Source organism: Gallinula chloropus, assembly GCF_964237585.1.
Source record: "Gallinula chloropus genome assembly, chromosome: 9".
NCBI classification, from domain to species: domain Eukaryota; kingdom Metazoa; phylum Chordata; class Aves; order Gruiformes; family Rallidae; genus Gallinula; species Gallinula chloropus.
Window position 1 is genome coordinate 18,222,169 of NC_140094.1, and position 18,218 is coordinate 18,240,386.

Sequence of the window (18,218 nt, forward strand, 5' to 3'; positions counted from 1 at the left end):
TGACGGGCTCCCGGTGCCGCCGCCGGCTCCCGCATCACATGACTCGCCCGTCTGCGGGAGACGCGGCTCCGGGACGCGGCGCTCCCCGGGCAGAGCCGTCGCCGCGGGAGGGAAGGAGGGAGGGAGAGGAGCGCTGCTGCGCGGGCAGGGCGGCGGGGCTGGGGGGGGGGCTCGGCCGCGGCATGAGGCTCCGCGGCGGCCGCCGGCTCTCCGGGGGCAGCGGGCGCCGCTGATGCGGGGGCTGCGGCTGCTCGCCAGGGACCCGCCCGCCGCCCGCCCGGCGGGGACCATGTGAGGAGCTGGCGGTGCCGCCACCATGCAGAAGGGAATGCGGCTCAATGACGGGCACGTCACCTACCTGGGGCTGCTGGCGAAGAAGGACGGCGCCAGGAAGGGCTACCTGAGCAAGCGGAGCTCCGACAACACAAAATGGCACACCAAGTGGTTCGCGCTGCTGCACAACATGCTCTTCTACTTCGAGACCGACTCCAGCTCCCGGCCCTCGGGGCTCTACCTGCTCGAGGGCTGCGTCTGCGACCGGGCGCCCTCCCCCAAGCCCTCCCTTTCGGCCAAGGACTCCCTGGAGAAGCAGGTGGGAGCCACGGGGGACCGGGGGTGCCCCCCCCCTTCCCCTCCGCCCCTTCCATCACCTCCCCTTGCCCCCCCCCGGCAGCTGGCGGAGGGGTTGGGGGGGGGGGGGGATGCCCCGCGGCCGCCCCCGACTTCTCCACGCAGCCCCGGGGCTCCCGCAGCCGAGTGGACCCGGGACCTGCCCCACGCGTGACCGCGGCGGGAGGCGAGGCTGGCCCGAGCGGCGGGTACGGTTACTGTGGGGGTGTCGGGCTCAGCCCGGAGCCCCCCTCCCTCCATTCCCCCCCCCTTCCCTTGCCGGTAATTAGCCGCCGGTAATTGGCGGCGGGGCTGCGGCGCGGGGCTCCCCCCGGCGGCCGCGGGCTGCGCTTGGCGCAGGGCGGCCCCACGCGTGTCCGTGGCGCGGCCGAGCTCCGGGGCTCGGCGCGGGGGGACACGGGGGCTCCCGTGGGGCTGCTCCACCCACGCCATGACTCTGCCCCAGATCGCCCGGCCCACAGCACACCCCCCCCCGGTGTGTGGGTTCGGGGTGGGTTGGCTGGGGTGCTGGGGGGCAAACCCGCGTGGTGTGTGGGGCTGTGGGGTCCTGCTCTCCTCAGGATTCCAGCCTGTTCCTACACCCACAGCTCATACTCCTGGCACAGACCCCTCTGGTGATGATGCATGTGTCTGCCCTGGGCAGTGGGGTGATGCAGAGCCAGGGACCCCCACACCACACACGGGGCGACTGCTTGGTGGCAGGGCCCCTTGCCAGATGCAGGTGATCAGCTCTCCAAGGCATTGAGAGGCCCTGGGAGAATCGAGGTGTCGTGTCCTCCTCACCCTGGTGGCACCTGTGGTCCCAGCCGCAGGGACAGTAGCCCCCAGCGTGGGTTTATCCTCCCCAGCTGCACCTTGCCTGGGCGCACAGGGTGGCATGGAGCAGCGTGGTGCTGGCAACCTCGGGCTCCTTTGGTGTTGGTGGCTGGAGCTTGGGGTGTGCTGGAGATACCAGTGGGGGGAGGGGGTTGCTGCTGGGTAGGGGGACAGGAGGGACTGGCGTCCACTCCAGCCTGGGGTGGGGGGGGGTTGCAAATCCCCGTCCCTCACTCCAAAATAGCATCCAGCCCCATGAGGGTGGGAGAGGAGCCCATTGGGCTCAATTTGCCCCTCAATCCCTGTGCGTGGGCTGCGGCCGTGCCCCTGGTTGGGTGCCTGTGTTGTGGGGGACACCAGGGAGCCCCTCATGAGGAGCAGGGAGCCGGTTTTCCCGTCGCAGGGGGCACTGGGGAGCCCCTTTCAAGGAGCGGGGGGCTGGTTTTCCCGGCGCAGGCTGGGTGCTTGCGGGAGGAACGGTGCGTTTCGGGTCCGGCTCTGCAGATCTTGCATAATTCCTGCCTGAGCCGGCTCCCGGCGAGGTGGTGGGAGCGCTGCCGGCAGACTGCGGGACAGGCCCCGTGGGCACCCCCCTGCCTGGGCACAAGCCCCTTCATTGCCCCTGGCTAATCCTGACACGCTCACCACTCCAGAGAGCCGGGATGGTGGAGCGAGGCACCAGCACGAGGCACCGGCACTCTGTGGCACCTCTCCTGGCTCCCAGCAGCGATCCCGGGAATATTCCCCCATCCAGATCCCAATTCTGTGTGCTTGGTGGGTGGTTTTCCTGCGGTGGCACCAGCATTGGTGCATGCCCAGACCCAGCCCTTGCACCTGGCTACGGCAGCACGGCCAGGGCTGTGTGTGCTCCTGTAGCTGGCCTGCTCTGCCCATGGCCTCCCTGCCCATGGGTAGCGATGTCGGAAGCAATGTCGTCGTGCCATCCCGGTTCGGCTTCAGCCAGGCTTCCTCACCAGTTCCCGCTCCTGGTGGGTGCATGGGAGGGGTTCTCTGCCAGGTTGGCGTCACGGAGGGGATGCCACAGCCCCCTTGCCATTTCGGAGGGCACCTGGAAGCAAGGTTTATGCCTGGTGTGCAGGAGGGGCTGCCGCCTCTGCACAGCGAGGTCCTGCCCCGCCGCATGTTCACCCGGCTGCCGATGGCGCCGATGTGCCGAGGTTGGTTCGGCGCCAGGCCCGTGGTTTTATGTAATTTGTTAGGACAGATCTGAGTGGAAGAGCTCCAGCGCCCGGCGCGTGCTGCTCTGCAAGCCAAGTAACCGCCCGGCGCATGAGAGCAGCGGCAGGACATTCACGGTGCCGATCTGCAGCCGGGTCTGTGCCAGAGGCCAACGGCACGGAGAGCTCAGAGAGGACAGTGTCCCAGCCCTGGGAGCCAGCCCCGATTTCCTCTGGCTCCCCTGGCACTGAGCCGTGCCCAGCAGTGCCTTTGAGGGGACGGTGCTGAGGAAATTTCTAGCATCGCCTGGGATGGCTGTGCGGTGCTTCCTGTGGTGTCTGTGTCCCTGGGCAGCATCCCTGGCGCTGCGCGGTCGGTGCTCCCACAGCAGAGCTGTCCCAGGTTTGGATTCCTCCCAAAAGGCTTCAAATTCTCCACAAAGGAGGAATTTTGGGGGGTAGGCCTTGTAGACCCCTCTTTTTCCGAGTCATGTGTTCGATGGGGGTTGTTTTGCTGGGGATGCTGAGTGTTTCCAGGCTGGGGTGCGGGTGGGAATGGAGGAGCCCGGTTACTTGAAACACTAAAACATGTCGGGGGGGATGTGGATGCGTCTGGAAACTTTGTTGTCTGGTTTTGTGTTGTTCTTCCACAAAGGAAATTGTTTTCAAAGTACTTGGAGTTGGGAGATGGTTTATTTTTGGGTGGGCTTTGGGCTGCGGCCGAGCGGAAGGGTCTGATGGGACCACCAGCACTGCCCCGCTCCATGCAGGAGGTGAACGGTGGGGCTGCTCAGGGATGGACACAGTGGGTGCAAGGGGGGATTGGACCCTCCTTTTCATTCTGCTGGGGTGTCCAAGCCATGTGGCCCCCCACCCCCAAAAATGAAGGAGGGTGTGTGCTTTCACGTGGTCACATCTCCTGCCTCATGAGACGGGGGGGTCCCTGCTGCATTGCCGGGAGGGTGAGTGGGACACAGGGGGTCCCAGTGGGACTGCTGGTGGGAATGCTGGTCCATCCCAACCTCGAGGCTGTGTCCAGCAAAGCCCTGGCTTTGGTGCAGGGTCTCCATTGCCCCGGGTCGTGCAGTGGGAGTCCTGGCTGGGTGTACTCCAGCGCTCCAGCTGTCCCTCTGATCCACAGCCCCGTGCCCTGAGCCTCGAGCTGCTCTTAACCGGCCGCGCTCCATGTCGGGCGTGAGAGCCGGCGCTGCCGAGTCAAGTGGCAGCGCTGCGCCAGGCCCTTGACTTCAGACTCGGGAGCTCTTGGGAGCGATGAGGCTCTTCCCACGCAGCCAGAGCTGCTCCCGGGAGCTGGAGAGCTGCTTCCCCATCTCCAAAGCGTTTCCTGGGGCCGGCCAGCACATTTATCAGCTGTGCTTTTTGGGGGGGGGAGCAGGGGAGGCTCAAGGGAAGCGGAGCTGTGGGCGAGTGGCCGGTGGGTGGGTGACGGGTGGCCGGTGGGTGTGCGTGGAGAGGAGCTGTGGATATGGCTCCTGCCAGCATGTTGGGAAGGAGTTTGTCTCCCGTGTCTCGGAGCTGTGCCCAGCCCCAGCCCTGCTCCTCTCCCTGCATAGCCCAGGAGAGCACAAGCCCCCCATGGCTCCTGCTGGCACCACCAGCACAGGGCAGTGGGTGCTGAGCACAGCCGGAGTGCAGTGACACCCAGCCCCGCGGCACTGGAAGAGCTGGAGGGGGATGTAGCTGGGGGATGCTTGTTCACCCTGGGGGTGCCTGTGCTGGGGGCAGGCAGACCATCCCCTTGCCGCAGGGGACGTGCCCCCTTTCAGAGCCCAGCCCCAGGCCCCGCTGACAGAGCCATCCTGGTGACTTCGGGTGGCTCTCCGCTGGTGTGGCAGCACAGGATGCAGATCTGGCTGTGCCCCTCCCTGCGCGGGGGGTTCACCAGTGCAGGGGTCCTGGTACCCCTGGACAGGGCTACTGCGGGTGATGCTGTGTGGAGAGGCTGGGTGGGTGCCCGCTGTGGGACCCTCCGGTGAGGAAGGTGGTGCTGGTGTTACTGGTTTCCCAGACCTCTGGGTGCTGCTCTCCCAGCTGCCGAGGCAATGATGGGTGGTGTGTGTGGAACCCCCGAGATCCCCAGGACCCCCGTCCATTTCTGGTGATGGCCAGGAGCCTCAGACGATGGGTTCCCCTCCTGAGCCCGGCCAGCCAGGGCTCTCAGTGAGGGGAGTGGCAGCAGAGCCCCCATGAATTGGGCAGGCAGGGGAGGGCTTGGAGTGGGGTGCAGCTCTTGCCTCGGTGGCAGGAGAGGACAGGGACCCCTGTGCAGATCAGCTCCTTTTCAGGGCAAGCAGCATGCCCGTGGACACCCCGGGCACCCCCTGCACCGTCCTGGGCTGAGGGGTGAGGGGGGCAAGGTGCACAGAGCAGGGTGCAGGTGGCAAAGGGAGGTTGTGAGGTGCCAGTTGGTGTGTTGAGGCTGCCTGGAGACAGCGAGTGATGCCGGCCATGCCGTGTTGGCCGTGTGTCTGGCTGCCTGTGGGTCCGTGCCGGGCACAGGGGGTAATGCGTTTGTCATCTGTCTGAGGGTCTGACTTTGTGCTGGGGGTCCCTCTGAGTGGTGGCATGGCCACCGTCCTGCCTGTCATTTGTGGGGTGCCGTGCAGGGGGCTGGGAGGCAGAGCAGAGGGATGGGATGTGGAGCAGAGGGATGGGATGTGGAGCGGAGGGATGGGATGTGGAGAGGAGAGACAGGATGCCATGCTGGGATCAGCACGATGGGCCGTGATGACGCGGTTGCAGCTGTCTGAGCACTGACACCTTCCCTCTGTGGGAACCACCTTGCCCTGGGATGAGGAACTATTCCATGGTGTATAAATCCCCATGAGGGCATTTGGGGACAAGGCAGCTGAAGGCATCTGAGAGCTGCACCCCTGCTCATGGGTGAAGCCCCCACAGCCCAGCTTATGCTCGGCTCTCGTGCCCATCTCTGAGTGTCCTGCCAACGCAGCCTGAAGCAGAGGACGCATGTTCCTGCTCGGGGGGGGGGGTTCCTTATTGCCAGCAAACTAGTCAAGGTGGTCCAGTGGCCTTGTGCAGCCAGAGCAGGATCCTCCTCCCTCGCCCTTCCAGTTGCGTCGAGCTGTGTCCCAGCCAGACCCTGGCCTGGGAACCCCCAAAGCACCAGCGAATGCTGGAATCATCTCCCAGGGATTTGCTGGGGATGTGGAGGATGGAGGAGCCCGAGCGTCCCGGCCACGGTCAGTGGGAGTGAGCATTGGATGGATGTAGGCAAAGCACATCCCAGCTGTGCCGGACCCCCACCTTGGGGTCACTGGGGCTCTGCATCCAGGGGTGCAGGGATGGGGGGGCAGGGACTCATCTAGGGGTGCATGCATAGGAGGCTTTGCTGCTCTGGCGCTGAGCATGGCAGGAGGGCAGAGCTGTTGCAGCACAGGCCATGCCAGCCCCAGGACGTCAGGCACGCTGCGGGGCCTCTGGGGAGGTGGTCCCTGCACCTTCGTCACCCAGGTCGTCTGCGTCATTACCTCAAAGTCAGCTGCCGAGGTTTGGGAAGCAGAAGTGGCTCCTGGGGAGCATTTGGCTCTAGTGAAAAGAGCCGAGCTGGTGCCAGGGGCTTTTGGCAGGCAGAAGAGGGAGCAGGGTTTGGGGAGTGGGCTCAGGGGCCCAGGGCCACAGTGGGTGCCAGCCCCGGTCCCTTGAGCAGTCCCCAGGCACTGGAAATGGTCTCTGGAGCCATTGGCGGGGCTGTGGGATGCTGGGGGAGCAGCCCCTGCCTGGGCTCTGTCCTGCCCGCACCCTGCATTGTGGCACTGGGGGTCTGGGGCTTTGCCAAGCTGCCCATGCCAGGGCTCTGGGAGAGCTCCAGGCCTCTGCTGCTGAAGCAAAAGCTTCTGCTGAGAGCCGCTTGTGACCATCTCCCTGCGAGCTGTGGGGCAAGGGGTCTATGGGACCCCTCCAGCTTCTGCAGGGGATGCCCAGAGTCTTCCCCTGGTGAAGAGCTGGCATAGCCCTTGAGATTGGTGAGGAGGGACTCTGCGGGGCTCTGACACCCCAGGCTGCATCTCAGCAAGCCCAGGAGGGTCTCTGTATGTCAGGGGCACCAGTACCAGCCCCATGGTGCCCAGCATGGCCTGTCCCAGCTGTAGGCTGGGTGCAGGGGCAGCCACAGCGGTGTTGAGGCTGTGTCTGGCCCCGGTGCCTTCTCTACCTGAAATTCTCTTCCAGGCAGATCCACCGTGTCCCCCTGAAATAGGACCCCCATGGTGCTGGGGGTCCATGCATCCCTCTGCACTGGGATATGTGTAGGGGGGATGTGTCCCACAGCCAGCGCTCAGGAGGCACGGTGGAAACGGGGGGGCTGGAAAGCACCCCGTAACAAGGGGCTTGCTCAAGGAATTGCATGGCCTCAGGCTGTGCCAGGGATGGTTCTGGTTGGACATCAGGGAAAAGTTCCCCACCCAAAGAGTCATTGGGTTCTGGGACAGGGTGCCCAGGGAGGGGCTGGGACACCCACCCGGGATGGATTTAACAGACGGGCAGAGGAGTTGCCCAGGGATGTGGGTCAGGAGAGGATGGGGACAGTTGGACTTGACATCTCAAAGGGCTTTTCCAGCCGGGAGATGCTATGGTCTACTTGGTTTGCCAGGGAGCAGAGCAAGGGGGGTCTGAGTTGGGGGTGTCCCTGCCTCTGTGGGCGTTAACAGGGTCTTCAGACGAGCAAGACCTGTGTTGGGGGAGCGAATGGACGCTGTGGGTGACTGGTGCTCAGTGCTGGGCTGGGCCAGCAGCGCTGACTGTGCTGGTGTGATGCCAGCGGGGCCTGATCCTGCTTCCCCCTCTGCGCTTGGTGCTGGTGAGGGGCTGGTGATGGTGAGCAGCCAGTGCCAGTGCTGGTGAAGGGCTGGGCTGGGCCTGTCCCGCTCCGGGCCACTGCCAAGCTGTGTCCCCATGCTGGGAGCAGGGCCGGGGCGCCCTCCCGGTGTGACGTGTCACTGCGATGGCAGAGCAGGATCCTGGTAATTCAGGAGGAGATATAAGCTGGTGGGAGTTTTACTATTCATATTTATCACTTCCTCCTTGCCAGCGCTGCCTGTCTGGGGATAAACCAGTGGCACGGGAGCTGCAGCGGGTGCCTCGCTAGCACCGGCTCTTCACCGCGCACAGGGCTGCGGTTCGGCCGCTGCGGTGGGCAGGTTCCGGCACCCCGCTGCCCAGCCCTGCCCAGAGCTCCTGGGTTTAGGCTGGAGGAGCCAGCACCCCCCAGCAAAACACTCCTTGGCCTGGCAAGCGAAGCGAGGGGAGGCAGGTGGGTGTCCATCCCCGGTTCCTGCCCGGTCCCTGCCACAGTCTTGGCCACCTCAGCCGTGAAAATCCAACAGGCTCTGGAGATGTGTGTGGTGCTGCTTTTCCAGAGGGTCCCCTCAGGGAGATCTGGGAGCTTGGACCCATTGCCATGCCTGTGGGCGCAGGGCTTGGAGTGGGTGGGTCACCCACGGGTGCTGCATTGTCCCCCGAGGACCCGCAGCGCCCAGACAGGGCAGGGCTGGTCTGGGAGCCACAGGGGCCTGCTCTATCTTCTTGGATGCTTGACCAAGCTCCAGCTGTTGGTGTCAGTGGAGCACAGCGTGAGGAAGGTGCACATGGCAACGGTTCAGCCCCGCAGCACTGGGAGCTCGTGGAGGCACCTGGACCCAAAAGGGGTTTTCCTTGCCCGTTGTGTCCCCATGGCCAGGACCGTGGTGATGCTGAGAGTGGGTGCCAGGCAGTGCTGGATGGGGGGAGCTGAGCATCTGTCTGTCTGTGCTGACTGCACTGGCATCACCAGGGAACAGCGACCAGCTGTGCCTCAGTTTCCTGGTCCTGGCAGCACTGCAAGCTCCCTGCATCCCACGGCTCCATCTTCTTAGCACCCCTGTTCTGGAGCGGGTAAGGGGCTGGGAGTAAAGGTGTGTGGGGAGGGGAGAGGAGGGGAGGACAGGGAAGGGCTGGGTGGTGGAGGGATGCAGCCATTCTGGGGAGCAGGGGTGCCTGGCAGTGAACACGCCTGGTTTGGAGAGGTTGTTTTTCTGTGCTGAGATGCCTGTTAATTCAGGTCCTTCGTCAAGCCCGTCAGAGGAGCAGATAATGTCAGGCTGAGCTTTTTCTGGCGGGGCTGGCTGCAGCCTGGTTATTCTGGGCAGTATCCGGCGCTGCAGCGTGGTACCTGTTTCCTAGGAGACCGCAGGGATGCACCGGAGCAGCACCAGCCCCAGCCGCCGCGGCTGCCACACAGCACAATTAGCACAGATACTGTAAATGTCAAGGGAGGCTAAATATAGCCCTGCGCTCATCCTGCCGCACCGCTGCCCGCCGGAGCCTCCCGGCGAGAGCCGTGCCAGTGCCAGCGCGGGGCTGGGCTCTGCCCAGTGCCCAGCCTGGGGCTCCGTGTGGTACCTGGGGATGCTCGCTGCCTGTCCAGGCGGGGATGTGGGGTTGGCTCTGGCTGAGCACCCAGCCCAGGGGCTCTGTGTGGTACTTGAGGATGCTCACTGCCTGTGCAGGCAGGGATGTGGGGCTGGGGCCGGCTGAGCACCCTTGCTTGCTATCCTGCCCCTTTCCCACACAAGGGTTTGTGCCCCCATCCTGCAGCCCCCATGCCGTGGTGGGTTTAGGGGTATCCCAAGCCCAGGGTTTGCCTGGTGGGATTGCCCCTTGGAGCATCTCCCCCCGCCCCAGCATCACCCCTAGCATCGCCACGCTGCTCACCAGCCAGGAGTGGCTTTTCCCAGGGTTTCAGGGGGTTTGTTAAAACCAAGGTGCCCTGTGGTGGGTCTCAGGACCCGTTTCTGATGCTGAGGAGCAGTAACATCCCCCTCTCTCTGCTCCCCCAGCATTACTTCACTGTTAATTTCAACCATGAGAACCAGAAGCCGCTGGAGCTGAGGACCGAGGATGCCAAGGACTGTGACGAGTGGGTGGCAGCCATCGCTCACGCCAGGTACCGCCTCTGCCAGTGCACGCCTGGCCATGGGGGTGTCAGGGGCAAAGCCATGCCCAGGGGACTGCAAGCAGGGAGCCGTGGGGCTAGGTGCTGCTGGCAGGCAGAGCAGGGCACCTTTGGCCCCCAGCCTGTGTCGGGACCCCCATGTGCCGCATAGGAGGCTGTGCCCAGCTGTGCCCCCTCATCCCACGTGGGGTGACCACACTGGTGCTGCCCATCACAGCCTGGTGCCAGAGGGTTCCCCAATGGGTTTGGAGGCCATCAGGGAACAGCAGAAAGGGGCAGAAGGTTGTTCCAAGCCTGTGTGTCTGTGCCAGGGGGTCACAGTGCGGCCCGGTCACCAGCCCAGCACTACCACGGAGGAGGGTGCCAGGCTGGCAGCAGGAGATGAGAGGATCTTAATCTGCTGCGGCATCTTAATGAGCACAGATGCTTGTAGGACCCTGTGCTGCCAGTGTCCTCATCACTGAGCCTTTGGGCTCATGGTTTAAATGATGTCAGGATGGTCCCTTCTCTTCCCGAGAGGGGCAAGGGCATTGCCTTCTTGGAGCTTTTCCCATGGAGCATGTGTGGTGGGCAAGAGAGGTTGGGCTGCAGGCTCTTCCCTTTTCCCTTTGCCTCCTGCTCTTCCCCTAAATTCCATGCCCCTGTGGGGACCCTGGGTGCCCTCGAGATCTCTCAGTCCTGGGTAGGGCATCCCACACAGCGAGAGCCACCCCTGGGTTCGGCGGTGCCATGCCATGTGCCACAAGAACCCCCCCTGCTGCAAACTACAGTGGACACCCAGATCTTCCTGGCACATCCCGGGAGTCTGTGGCGGCAGATCAGGGGGTCCATGGCGGCGGGTTTGGGGGTCCGAGGGGTGCTGACGGCCGTGTCTGCCCGCAGCTACCGGAACCTGGCGACAGAGCACGAGGCGCTGATGCAGAAGTACCTCCATCTCCTGCAGATCGTGGAGACGGAGAAGACCGTTGCCAAGCAACTCCGCCAGCAGATCGAGGACGGCGAGATCGAGATCGAGCGCCTGAAGGCCGAGGTGAAGCCCCGGGGATGGATGCGCTGCCCCGCGGATGCGCTTCTGCTCCCCGGGGTGACACGCGGGCTGCGGGCGAGCGAGCAGCAGTGGCGCAGGGCAGGGGCTGGGGGACGTGGCAGCTGATGGTGTTACGCTGGTTTTAACGATGTCAGGATGGTCCCTTCCCGAGAGGGGCAAGGGCATTGCCTTCTTGGGGCTTTTCCCATGGAGCATGTGTGGGGATCGGCACGGGCTCCGGGATGCTGCTGTGGTCGGGAAGGGTTTGCTCCAGCAACGAGCGTGGGGGAAGGAGCTGCTGAGGAGCCCGGCTCCCTGGGGTTCAGGGGTAGCTATTGGGGTGGGGTGAAGGCTTCTTCCCTCCCTGTTCCTTCACTTGATGCCTTGATGAGCCCACTCCACGTGCCATCTCTGACTTGCTGGGCCGTGCAGAGCTGGAGCGGGCCCTGGAAAAGGGGAGAGACACCAGTGCTCCCAGCAAGAGACTGGATCCCGTTTGTGCTGGCGGAGCTTGTGCCCGTCAGCAGGATTCCGGGCGCCAGCGCTAGAGGGGTTCCTGCCATCTGCCCTCCAGCTTGGTGACTCTCCTGGGAAGGATTCCTTAGGACACAGGGATGTGGTTGTGGTACCCGGATTTCCAGGTCCCCACCTCTGCAGCGCATTGGGTGGGTGCTGGGGAGCCGGCAGCGTTTCTTTATCGGCCAGTGTGCCCGCTCAACCCCTGTGCCTGCAGATCGCCTCCCTGCTCAAGGACCACGAGCGCATCCAGGCCGGGCAGAGCAGCGCGCCCAGTGACGATGACAGTGACATCAAGAAGATCAAGAAGGTGGGTGGGGGCAGGGGAGTGGTGTGGGGGGGCTGCAACAGGGCTCAGCTGGGTCCTGGTGCTCGCGGCAGCACGGCTGGCACACTGGCATTTTTAGGAGGAAGAGGTGTCTTTGCAGACCTGGAAGCCTGGTGCTGGCTGTGGGGGCCTGAGCGAGACCCCCCCAAACTGCTCCTCTTGCGTCGTGCTCCTGTGGCTGGGGTGGCATCCTTGGCTTTGGCAAACCAGATGCCACCTCCCTGGTGTCCCTGCCAGGAGCCCACAGCCCGTGAGGAACCCACTCCGAGGCAGCAGGAGAACAAAGCACTTGGCATGCGTCCTGCTCCTGCAGACAATTCCCTGAGCCTGGCAAATGTGGAGGTGCCTCGGCCTCTCCACAGTGCCACGGAGGGGACTGGGTCTCTGTGCCCATGCCAGGGGTGTTCAGGAGTTGGCACGGGACCCTTGCTTCACACAGGAGCCTTCCACACATTCCTGTGCCAAAGGGCAGGAGCGTGGTGCAGTGAGACCCTGCATTTAAACTAGTTACTGTTTGTTTCCCAGCTGGGAGGACTCTGGGCAGTGGCTTTGACAGGCACCGACCCACGCCAGAGCCAGGGATCTGTCATAGAACCATAGAATGGTCTGGGTTGGAAGGGACCCCAAGGATCACAGAGCTCCAACCCCCTCCCACAGGCAGGGACACCAACCTCCAGGTCTGGAGCTACACAAGGTTGCCCAGGGCCCCATCCAACCTGGCCTTGAACACCCCCAGGGATGGGGCACCCACCCCCTCTCTGGGCAGCCTGTTCCAGCCCCTCACCACTCTCTCTGGAAAGAACTTCCCCCTAATATCTAACTTAAACCTCCCCTCCTTTAGCTTTAATCCATCCCCCTTGTCCTGCCATTGCCTACCCTTTTAAACGGCAGAGCCGTGGCAGCCCCGGCAGTGGGGATCCTGCCCGGCTCCTCATCCCGACCCCACTGCGGCCACTGCTCTCCCGGCAGGTGCAGAGCTTCCTGCGCGGCTGGCTGTGCCGGAGGAAGTGGAAGACCATCATCCAGGACTACATCAGGTCCCCCCACGCTGACAGCATGCGCAAGAGGAACCAGGTGGTGTTCAGCATGCTGGAGGCCGAGGCCGAGTACGTCCAGCAACTCCACATCCTCGTCAACAACTTCCTGCGGCCGCTGCGCATGGCGGCCAGCTCCAAGAAGCCCCCCATCACGCACGATGACGTCAGCAGCATATTCCTCAACAGGTCAGGGCCGCCCTGGCTCCCAGAGCTTGGCAGCGCCACGGCGGAGCCGGTGGCCTCTGGGCAGGGGTCGGTGTCCGCAGCCCCCTGGGATCCAGCATCAGGGCTGGGGGACTCGCTGGGAGGCTGCAGCCTGGCCCCAAAACCACGGATGGGAGCTACCTGTCCCTTGGGATGCCGGCACAAGGACCCTCCCAGGCACTCATGGTTGCCACGAGGGGCTGCCACAGGGTCTTGGGGCTGCCACGAGTCCCTCTGGATGAGGCGCTGGCTCTGGCATTGGCAGGATGGTGTCCCTTGGTGTCGGTGGCAGCTCGAGGTGACAAGGGACGCAGAGCAGGGTGGATACAGCTCTTGCAGGGGGAGTATGGGGGAGCAGGCATATCCCCCCAGCTGTGGCACAGAGCCAGAGCTGCTGCAAAGCACCTCAAGAGCAGCCAGGCGCTGGGTTAGGTGGGAGGTGGCACGAGTCTGGCCCGGCCACAGTGGTGCTGAGCGCGTCACCGTATCTGCCAGGTGTAATGGCAGCTGCAGCAGCCCCAGCCTGCAGACGGTGCCGGCACTGGTAGAAGGTCTCATCGGGCAGCCCGGGGTGCTGGGCCCCATCCCACAGGGGTGGAGCAGCTCCAGGAGCGGCACTTGGAGCTCCTTGGGGTCGCTCCTGACCCGCTCCATGACCCTCACTGCTGCTGCTGCTTTTTGGGCGGTGTGGGGTCTGTCCAGCTCTGGAAGCTGAGAGGGACCCAAACTGCCCAACCCAAATTCCCGATTTCCCCCCCTGTATGGCTGAGCAAAGCCGGTGCCTTGGCTGGGGGGGGCACAGAGTGAGCGCTCCCCAGCCCCCTCCCCTGCCTCGCTCTGTCTCGTGGCCGTGGGGTCTCTCACCGTGGGGTCTCTTGGCAAATGAACCCCCCCAGTGGGGGCCTGGGGACTGCTCTCCCTGAGATAAGTGGAGCTGCCAGGGGTGGGCAGCTGCATTGCGTGGGGAGGAAGCTGGGGGTCTTGGGGGGCTGTGCCCTGCTGAGCATTGCTTCCCTGCAGGAGTGGGGATGCCCTGGCTTGGCACAGCTCCACTGATGGTGTTTTTGCCCTGCTGCTCTGAGGGGCCGGGCTGGGAGTGGGCGGGGGTTGTTCCCCTGTGGGAACGGGGGTCTGGGGTCCCCTGCTTTTTAGGTTGAGTGCTGAGGGGCTTCAGGCTGCTTGGTTCCTTGCCCTCCTCCTGTCCTCATACACCACTCCTGGGACCCTTCTGCACCCACCCTGTGCATCCCCCTGCCCGTGCTGGGGATGCCACCCATGTGGCACGGCGGCATCGCTCGTCCCCCTCACCCTGCCTTGACTTCTCTTCCAGTGAGACCATCATGTTCCTGCACCAAATCTTCTACCAGGGCCTGAAGGCCAGGATCTCCAGCTGGCCCACGCTGGTGCTGGGTGAGTGCTGGTGCTGGGTGAGTGCTGGTGCTGGGTGACTGTGCCGCGGCCTCGTCGTGCTTCCTTCCCACTTGCTGCCCGCGCTGCTCCTCCTCCTCCTGCGGCGGCTCCGCCGGCGGGTTGCGGTGAAGCGCCGTGCACAGCGCATCGCCATCTGTTCCTGTCGGGTGCGGAAGTGGGGACCAGAGCAAAATAAACCCCAGAGAACCCCAACTCCTGCGTCCCTGGCTGGGCCGGGCGGTGGCGGAGGGCCTGGGCCGGGACCCTGCCCAGGGGCTGTGGGCGCTGAAGAGCATCGCAGTGTGTGGTTAGCCCCTCGCCCACCCCACGGGGTGTTCAGAGCCCATCCTGGGGCTGGCAGCGCTGGGGCGGCATGAGAGGAGGGTTGTGAGCTGGGGTGGGGTTGGGGAGGCTGTGCCGGGACCCCGGGGCGGGGGCCGGAGCTGCACACCCAGTGCCGCTCTGCTCGCAGCCGACCTGTTCGACATCCTGCTGCCCATGCTGAACATCTACCAGGAGTTCGTGCGGAACCACCAGTACAGCCTGCAGATCCTGGCCCACTGCAAGCAGAACCGGGACTTCGACAAGCTGCTGAAGCACTACGAGGCCAAGCCCGACTGTGAGGAGCGCACCCTGGAGACCTTCCTCACCTACCCCATGTTCCAGGTGATGGGTGGCACTGGGATCGCCCCCGGGGATGCCACCCCAGTGCGGGCAGTGCGATCCCCAGCCCTGCAGCAGGCCACAGGGTGTTTGGGGGAGGCAAAGCGTGGGTGAAGATGGCCTGGGGTGGGATGCTGTGGGGTCCCACACTGCTCCCAGGACCTGCTTGGGCTGTTGCTGGGTCCATCAGCGCTGTGGGAGGACTCTGGGTGAGGCTTCCCGGTTGCCCCATGCCTCTGGGACACGGATGGGGCACAGCAGGGTGTGGACAGAGCCCCACACCCTCCCCTCCCTCCCTGAAGTCTCAGCACAAGGAGCTTTGACACTTCCATCACCCCCTGGGGCCAATGTCTGAAGCACGGGGTGAGGGTTGGTGCCCACAGCCCCTCAATGCCCCCTCCCCACACCGCGGCTGATGCTCGGCTGTGCCACAGATCCCCAGGTACATCCTGACGCTGCACGAGCTGCTGGCTCACACCCCCCACGAGCACGTGGAGAGGAACAGCCTGGATTACGCCAAGTCCAAGCTGGAAGAGCTGTCCAGGTCAGGACGGGGCTGCGGGCTGGGGGGGCTGCAAGCCGGGGGGCCTGCAGGCTGTGGGGGGCTGTGGGATGGAAGGGCTGTGGGATGGGGAGCTGCTCCCACACCCAGACAGTTTGGACTAGCAGGGGGGCTCTTGGGGGGCTGTTGGGACACAGCACTGCCCTTTTGCTGGGCAGGGAGGGGGCTGGGGCAGACAGACCCTGGGGTCTGGGGAGGGTGCTGTGCTGATGGGGGTGGGGGGCTGGCTTGGGTGCTGTATGGCACCTACACGGTGCAGCTGGCAGAGATGGGCATGGAGAGGCCGTGGTGTCCTGCTGGTGTGGGCACAGGGGAAGCACAGTCTGGGGTCTGCTTGGAGCCCACCGGCCATCCCAACATGGGTGAAAGCCCCCCTGAGCTGTGGGTCTGGGGGGGGTCTGTCCATCCTTGGTGATTTCTGAGCAAGGCGTGCTTCAGTCGATGGAAATCCAGGGGTTGGGTCTGGAGGGTGCACAGGTTCCCCCCTGCACTGCCAGCTCTGTGAGGACCCAGCTGGCAGCACTGACCCCCCACGCCCCTCCCACGGGGGGGGTCTCACCCAGCGCGACCCCTCTGCATGTCTGCTGAGGGTGAAAGGATCCCTCCTCCGAAATCCATCAGCTCAGCCAGGCCCCAGCTCCCCTTTCCCTCCCCTCAGGATAATGCACGATGAGGTGAGCGAGACCGAGAACATCCGGAAGAACCTGGCGATCGAGAGGATGATCATCGAGGGCTGTGAGATCCTGCTGGACACCAGCCAGACCTTCGTCAGACAAGGTACCACGGGGAGCCCATCCCCAGGGCCACCTCAATGCCCTGCAGCCCCCAACCCCCTGTCTGGTGAGCTCTGAGATGTAGAGGCACGTCCTGTTCCTGCATTTCCCGTGCTGTGAAGCTCCTTGCTGTCACCTCGTACTGTGTCATAGGGCAAAACATGTCCTCCAGCCATCACGGCTTTTGAGGGGGAGTGGGACACATCCTGACCCCTCCCCAGGCACGCTTGGCCCTGTGGGAGCGCTGTGGGTGCCAGGGTGGGCTTAGGCCTGTGGCTGGTGCCCACCTGGTCTCTGGGACCCTGATAACCAGGGCAGCCAGTGGCTTGCGGGGCTGGTCCCAGTCTCAGTGCCCTGCTCTGGGCATGGAGCAATGCCCGGTCCAGCTGCCCCTGATGCCAGGGCCTGGTCCTGGTCCAGCTGCCCCCAATACCAGGGCCTGGTCCTTCCCCCTCGCAGGGTCCCTGATCCAAGTGCCGATGTCGGAGAAAGGGAAGATCACGCGGGGGCGGCTGGGCTCCCTCTCGCTGAAGAAGGAGGGCGAGCGGCAGTGCTTCCTCTTCTCCAAGCACTTGATCATCTGCACCAGGGGCTCCGGAGGCAAACTGCATCTGACCAAGGTTGGGGGCATGGGAGGGGCTCATCAGCCGGGCTGGAGGCTGGGGCTGCTCCCTGGGGTGCTGGATCATGTCCAGGGAAGGGGTGAGGGCCAGCACTGCTGCAGCACAAGCTGGCCGGGCTCTCCCAGGCACACTGGGGATCCAGGACCCCCTGTGTGCCCCCCTGGCTGCAGCATCTTGGGGTACGGGCTGGGAGCAGGGTTTGTTTTGTATGGCCCAGGCTCCTTGCAGTGATGTGTGGTGCTGAGTCCTGGGTGGGGGGAAGAGATGGCAAGTTCTGGGTGACAGAAGTTGTCTGGATCTGCAGCTGGAGCCTTGGCAGTGTGTCCAGGAGGTTTGATCCCAACCTGGGGGTGTGTGGGGTGCTCTGGGGCTCCTCCAGCCCGCTCTGGGCTCCTCCAGCCCTCTTGGGAGGCTCCTCCAGCCCACTCCCGGCTCTGTCAGCCCGCTCCAAGCCTCCCGCTCTTCCTGGTGGAAGTTTCTCAGCTAATTGAGCAGGAATCTTACAGAAATTGCTCATTACTGGCATTAAATTATCAGTTTGGAGAATTACGGTCCGTGGCGGAGAGCTGGTAATTACAACAGCAGACTTTGGGGAAAATTAATTAAAGCTCCTGTTAAATGATTGACAAACAGATTCAGTGGTTTAGGGGGAGCCGTGGTGTCCCCACGGTCAGCGACTGCTGCTCCCCAGCAAGGGCAGACTCTCTGTCCCTGTCCCTGTTCCCGGGGCAGTGGCCTGTGACATGGGGTGGGGGTCCTGGGGCAGCCACCCCGGAGGATCCCCTGGCTGAGCCCCGACTCCCGTCCCTGCAGAACGGTGTGATCTCCCTCATCGACTGCACGCTGGTGGAGGAGCAGGAGAGCACTGACGAGGACGGTAGGTACCCCCACCCCTCCGTGCTCTGAGGTGGGGGATGCTGGATGTGCTCCTGTGAAGAGCCAGGGGCTTCTTGTGCTCATCCTCACCACGTGCTGGGGAACTGCATCCCCCCCCGGCACCACAGGCACCCCGCAAACACGGCGAGCTCCCCGCAGCCTCGCACAGGGCTGGCAGAGGGAGGGCAGGGAATCCTGTGCCAATCCCTGTTTCCTCTGTCCCAAAGCAAAAGCATCAGGACAAGACATCGACCACCTTGACTTCAAGATCGTGGTGGAGCCCAAGGACTCCTCCTCTTTCACTGTGATCCTCGTGGCCTCATCCAGGCAGGAGAAGGCTGCATGGACCAGTGACATCAGCCAGGTAGGACGGACCAGGAGGTTTCGGGGTGCAGAATCCCTGGGGGCAAGACCCCCCCACCCCACCCCACACAGGCTGGGCTGTGCCTTTGGGCTCCCAGTGTTAACCTCTGCACTGGGGCTGTGGCTGTGGCTGTAGCACCCAGCTGGGTTTGCACCATGGGCACTTCCCTGGTGCATCAGGGTGCTGGGGACGTGCTGCGGGCTGAGGTCTCGCTGCTTCGGGATGCTGTGACAATGTGGGG

General features: G+C 64.2%; 1 protein-coding gene across 2 annotated transcripts in view; it reads left to right on the top strand.

Annotated features, from left to right (window-relative positions):
* Positions 1-316: 316 nt before the first annotated feature.
* RASGRF1 (Ras protein specific guanine nucleotide releasing factor 1) overlaps positions 317-18,218 on the top strand; it is a gene marked incomplete at its 5' end in the record, with an annotated part of 31,150 nt that continues 13,248 nt past the window's right edge. For both annotated transcript variants that reach the window (XM_084268192.1, XM_084268193.1), the window contains 12 exons: positions 317-592; positions 9,479-9,585; positions 10,477-10,624; positions 11,355-11,447; positions 12,435-12,688; positions 14,037-14,116; positions 14,589-14,782; positions 15,214-15,323; positions 16,000-16,118; positions 16,574-16,734; positions 17,551-17,614; positions 17,841-17,977. In XM_084268192.1, the coding sequence (XP_084124318.1) occupies positions 317-592; positions 9,479-9,585; positions 10,477-10,624; positions 11,355-11,447; positions 12,435-12,688; positions 14,037-14,116; positions 14,589-14,782; positions 15,214-15,323; positions 16,000-16,118; positions 16,574-16,734; positions 17,551-17,614; positions 17,841-17,977 (1,743 nt within the window). The remainder of the gene's footprint in view (positions 593-9,478; positions 9,586-10,476; positions 10,625-11,354; positions 11,448-12,434; positions 12,689-14,036; positions 14,117-14,588; positions 14,783-15,213; positions 15,324-15,999; positions 16,119-16,573; positions 16,735-17,550; positions 17,615-17,840; positions 17,978-18,218) is intronic.